Below are 6029 nucleotides of genomic sequence, written 5' to 3' on the forward strand. Positions count from 1 at the left end.
ATATATAAAATTTGTGGTGTATAAGAACAAATATTCTCTTACCTGCTCTCCATGGTACTTCCTTCACTAAGAGGATAACTCCATAACTGAAATATTCCTTGTTTACTATTCTGAGGATATAAAGAAATATGATTATCATTTTACTAACTGTATAAATCTTTTTGAAAGATTCATTAAGGACATTATCAATGAAATCCTACCTGTATTGTTTTATGATCATGCTCTGACTAAGTTCTAGCATCAGTTTATTCAGTGGAACTTCTGAACAGTTCTATAAAGGAGCAGCAGACGACTTTTAAACCCACACTACAATTCTGTTCCTTAATTATAGTCTAACCAAAGAATATATAGTATAGTCTGTAGATACTTGCTTTTATACATACATAAATTATTTGCTTGTCACTTATTTCAGGAGGAATTAATACAAATGAAACTGAGTTGTGTTTATAGCTAGTGTTAACGAATAAGTCACAACTATCACTAAAACTGTCTTTTACTAAATATATTTTGATCAAAAAGGTAAATGAAAATAGTAATTTGATAATAATTTATTAACAAGTAATTGATCTGATTTCAACTGCTTTAAGATACCTTAAAGACTGTGTTGTTGTTGTTGTTGCTATGTGCTGTCGAGTCACTTGCCCTCATAGCAATGCTATGTACAACAGCTTTGAACCCTGCTCTATCCTGTGCCAACCTTCCTGTCTCTGACACACCTAATCCCATTACCTCAGTCACTGCATCAATCTATCTCCTCAAGGGTCTTCCTCTCCTGTACCGTCCTTCCACTCTTACAAGCATGATGGCCCTTTCTAATCACTGGCCCTCCTTGCAACATGCCCAAAGTATGTCAGATAAAGCTTCAGAATCCTTATTTCCAAGGAACAGCCTGGTTTCACCCTGGACCTAGAAGTCCATGGTTTATTCAATACTCTCCAGCATCACAGCTGAAAGGCATCAATTCTCTTTTACTATCCCTAGTCATTGTCCAGCTTTCTGATGCATAGCAAGAATCAGGCACACATCATTGCTCGTCAGTAGTTTGGAGAGGTCTCTGTCAGCAGACTTTCCAAATGCAATTCGTCTCTTGATTTCCTGGCTGCTGTTACCAAGAGTGTTGTTTGTAGAGCCAAGCAAACTGAAGCTATTAACAATCTCAATTTCTTCACTATTTATCATGATGCTGCCCATTGACCTAGTGGTGAGAATATTTATTTTCTTGATGTTCAGATTCAATCCATATTGAAGGCTGCAGTCCTTCACCTTCTGCAGCAAGCACTTCAGGTCCCCCTCAGTTTCAGCAAGCAGGATTGTGTCATCTGCATAATGCAGATTGTTGATGAGTCTTCCGCCAATCCTGATTTCAATCCAGCCCCCGGGATGATCTGTTCTTGCATATAGATGAAAGGTATGGAGATAGGACACATCCCTGGCGTACACCCTTCCCAATTTTATACCATGCAGTGTTTCTTTGCTCTGTTCTGACAACTGCCTCCTGGGCCAAGTATAGGTTTTGCATAAGCACAATCAAGTGTTCTGGGATTCCAATTTTTCTCAGAATTAGCCACAGTTTGTTGTGATCCACACAGTCAAATACCTTTACATATTCAATGAAACACAGATAGTCATTCCTCTGCTTTCAGCCAAGATCCATCTGACATTAGTTACAATATCCCTTTTACATAGCCTCTTCTAAACTCAGCCTGTACATCCAGCAGTTCTTTGTGGATGTGCTGTTCTAGGCTTTTTGGATAATTTTCTTTTTATAATTTTTTGCTTTCATGTGATAGCAGTGATATTTTTCAATAATTTACACACTCTGTCGGGTCACCTTTCTTTGGAATGGGAACATATGCAGATCTCCTCCAGTCAGCTGGCCAGGTGGTTGTCCTCCAGATTTCTTGCACATCTTGGTGACCACATCCAGGGCAGAGTCTGTTTGTTGAAATATGTCACTCGGTATGCCATCAATTTTGGGGGCCTTATTTTCTGCCAATTCTTTCAGAGCAGCTTGAACTCCTTCCTTCATCACCACAGACTTGCTCATACATTGTTTCATGAAATTCTTCTGTGTCAGCCAATTCCTTTTGGTACAGTGACTCTGTATAATCATTCCATCTTCTTTTAATACTTCATGGATTATTTAATATTCTGCACAAAGTATCCTTAATTATTGCAACTCGAGACTTGAATTTGATCTTTAGTTCCTTCAGCTTAAGAAATGCTGAGTAAGTTCGGCCCCTTTGATTTTCTGACTCCAGCTCTTTACACATTTCATTACAATATTTTGTCTTCTCATGCTGCCCTTTGAAATCTTCTGGGAATGATCACTGGAGAAGCTCAATGTCAGCTGTGAAAACTAGACCACATGCTGATTGTGGAACAAACTACCAACTACTCATATGAAAGTTTAAGCTGAAGTTAAAGAAAATTAAATCCACAGGGACGAAAATTTGATTTTGAGTCTATCCCACTCAAATTTCAAAACCATCTCAGGAATAGGTTTGAGGCCATGAACACCAATAAGTGAAGAGTAGATAAGATATGGGAGAATATCAAGAATATAATTTATGAAGAATACAAAAAGTCATTATAAAGACAGAAGAGGAAGAAAAGACCAAGATGCATGTCAGCTGAGACTCTGAATATGGCACTAGAGTGCCAAGAAGCCAGAGCAAAGGGAATCAAGAATCTTAGGGACTAGAAAACACTATATTCACTATAATAGTAATTGCAAGCTATAGTATTGTCATATGAAAAAGTGAAAATATTAATGTAGTAGCCAATCTGTAACCCATAAAATAGTAAATTCTCAAACTTGTTATAAATAATTTTAAAGAAAGTTTACATTTTAACCTATATAAAAATCATACAAATAACATAAAAATAATCTTTTCTATGAATTTTTTTAAAACTTAAAAATTTATCCTTACCTTGTTAATTTTGCCTGAAAGAATATATATAAAAAATAACAATTAATAGTTACATATGAACTGGTTCTATCCAAACAAAATCCCTTTTAATACTAGTGATTATTCCTGTAAAAACATACACATCAAGTATTTCTTACCACCTGATGCACTATTTCTTCCAGGTGAGAGGCTTTCATTTTCAAGAAGAGGTACTTCAGAATCCAAACTCCAGTGAGGTACATTCTAAAATAATATTTGTTTCAGAATAAGCTTGAACTTAAGAAATATTTAAGAACCTCAAGTACAACTTTTTTTCACATGTCTTTAAGACAGTTAAAAGACACAGAGCTTATTTCCACCCGTTCCTCTTGTGACTATTAACCTATTTGAGAAGATGGGAGATGCTTTCCCTGAATGATTGGTGTCCTAATGGTAAGGAGTTATGCTGTCAACTCAGAGGCACAGAGTTTGAACCCATCGGCTGTTCTGTGGGGAAAAGATGGGGAATCTCCTCCTGTCCGATTTACAGTGTCTGAAAACCTGCTGGAGGTCGGCCATGTGTAGGTTCCAACTTGACACTATTCAACAACAACAACAACAACAATTGTTAGGAAATAGAAAATCACTTTACAATGATTTATGGTTTCCACTTCATTTTGTTAAAAGTAATGGTGTACGGTCAATTATTCAACATGGAGGCAGAGGTCGATAAACTGGAACTAATGTTCCAGAAAGCTGACTCTGATCTGGATTGCATTCTATACAGGCTGGAATATGAAATTAAGAACAATCATCCTGATTCAGCTGGCAAGAAAAATCCAGTTACACTCTTGAAGGAATTGTCAGCAATAAAGTCTCGCTATCAGACTTTGCATGCACACTTTAAACCACTTGCTGATGAACAGAAAGAGACTAAGGGCCGGATTTGTGTTACTTTGAAAAAGACTATGATCATGATATAAGAACTACAAAAGCTAACAGACCTAGAGTTGTCACCACTGACTGAAGAAGAGAAAACTTTGGAAAAACAGTTTAAGTCTTACATGCCAGACTTGTGAAGAAACAGACTTGCAAAATAGAGGACTCAAACAGATCAATTCCAGAATCATTTAGGAAGGTGGATTGCCAACACTTACTGAAGCTTGGGTGGATGACTGGATAGTGATCCTTTTTAAAGGACAGACAGATGTTAAGAGGAAGTGCAGATACGTGGGTAAAGCATAGATAGATAGATAGATAGATAGATATAGATATATATACACACATTTCCACTTAGTCTTAACGTTTCAAGTAATAAAATCTTTAAGCTATTTTTAATCAGTGTTCTTTAGATTTAATCAAGATGTATAATATGGATGTCTTGGTGTACTGTACAATGTTTTCATACATTATTAGTCAAACTATACTTCCAAAATAAAAAATGTTTGTGTTGTGAAAAAAAATAATGGTGTACATATTTCTAAGAAAATAAAGTGTTTTGTGCAGTATGTCTCTGGTACACAGTGACACATTCACCAGATTTTCATTCAAACTTAAATACCAGAGTTGAAAGTCAAAAAAGTAAGTACAAAGAAAAATTACTGACATCTATTGTTTGCCTTCTCAACACTGTATATAGTGAGGTGTATGTGTGTTTCTCTCTGTGTGTGTGGTAGTGTATCTAGGAGGACTATAGAAATTTATTCTAGAAAAGACAAAGTGAAAAGGTGATAGTTTTGTTTTAAAATTTTTTTAGAAGTGATTTTTGTTATTTTCTACTTCAAATGTGACAGCCTTTGGTAAATGAAACCCCAAAGTGGTGTACAAACAAAATGATAGGCAGCATCTTGACACTAAGGAGGAACAGGGAACAAGAAACCTAAATACAGTATGAGATTTAATTTACCCTCCAGAAAGTATCTTTGATAGGAAGATGACTTGAGTACTAGAAGGGAACAGCAGAGGAGACTATAGAGAAATATTCTCTGGAGGTTGGGTTTGTGTGTGTGTTTTTAATAGATCAGTTCTCTACAACAGCATCACTAAGGTTGGTGCTACCCCATGGCATTAAAGCATGGCATCCCTCTCCACACCGCCACCCCTACTATGGACCACAACCTGTACTTGACCATACAGACTTTACAGCAAGGTCTATTATCAATTATTTTTTATAGTTTTTTAAAATTAATTTTAATGAAAGTTTACAGAGACTTAGGGTTTCCTATCATTCATTGCTGCACTTTTCACCCTGCCCACCCCGTCCCCCTAATTCACTCTTCTCCTTGAAAAGTAAAACTCTTTATTGTTATGCAATCCCTTCCCCCAAGTCCACTCCACTCCACTGTGCAGCCTCATTATGGACTCCTGTCATGACAATAATGCCCAATCATATATTCCTTTTAGTTCTCTCCCTAATCTGTTTCAATGCAGTATGCATCATTCCTCCTCTTCTTCTCTGTCTTCCCTCAACCCCGATGTTAGTCTCATTTTACAACAGTGGCCCTATGCAATATTTGTCCTTCTGTGACTGAGATATTTCACTCAGCATAATGTCCTCCAGGGTCATCATTTTGTGCAATATTTCATATAAATTCTAATCATAGAATAATATCTGATAAATATGGGTGTAAATTTACTTAAGGCATACTGAGTCACTGTATCAAAAGGAATTGGCAGACACAGAGGAATTTCATGAAACAAGACATGAGCAAGAGCCTATGGTGATGAAGGAAGAAGTTCAAGCTGCTTTGAAAGAAATAGCAAAAAATAAGGCCCCTGGAATAGATGGTATTCCAATTGACATATTTCAGCTAACAGATGCTGCTCTGGATGTGCTCACCAAGTTGTGCCAAGAAATCTGGAGAACAACTACCTGGCCAACTGACTGGAAGAGATCTCTATTTGTTCCCATCCCAAAGAAGGGTGACCCAACAGAGTGCGGAAACTATAGAACAATCTCATTGATTTCACATGCAAGCAAGATTTTACTGAAGATTATCCAAAAACGACTGGAACAGCACATCAGCAGAGAACTTCCAGAAGTCCAGGCTGTGTTTAGAAGGGGTCATGGTACTAGGGATATTGTAGCGATGTAAGATGGCTCTTGGCTGAAAGCAGAGAATACCAGAGGAATGTCTA

At 36.9% G+C, this 6029-nt stretch overlaps 1 protein-coding gene and 1 pseudogene across 1 annotated transcript in view; one reads left to right on the plus strand and one right to left on the minus strand.

Annotated features, from left to right (window-relative positions):
* FAM217A (family with sequence similarity 217, member A) overlaps positions 1-3470 on the minus strand; it is a 6435-nt gene extending 2965 nt beyond the window's left edge. The window contains 5 exon segments of the mRNA XM_006903669.1: positions 43-157; positions 229-271; positions 2934-2947; positions 3071-3155; positions 3453-3470. Coding sequence (XP_006903731.1) covers positions 43-157; positions 229-271; positions 2934-2947; positions 3071-3155; positions 3453-3470 — 275 coding nt within the window.
* Positions 3471-3604: 134 nt separating this feature from the next.
* LOC102849093 lies at positions 3605-3970 on the plus strand (annotated as a pseudogene).
* The last annotated feature ends 2059 nt before the right edge of the window (positions 3971-6029 follow it).

Source organism: Elephantulus edwardii, unplaced genomic scaffold (assembly GCF_000299155.1).
Source record: "Elephantulus edwardii isolate Elephantulus edwardi_28Jun2011 unplaced genomic scaffold, EleEdw1.0 scaffold00071, whole genome shotgun sequence".
In the NCBI taxonomy this organism is placed as follows: Eukaryota; Metazoa; Chordata; class Mammalia; order Macroscelidea; family Macroscelididae; genus Elephantulus; species Elephantulus edwardii.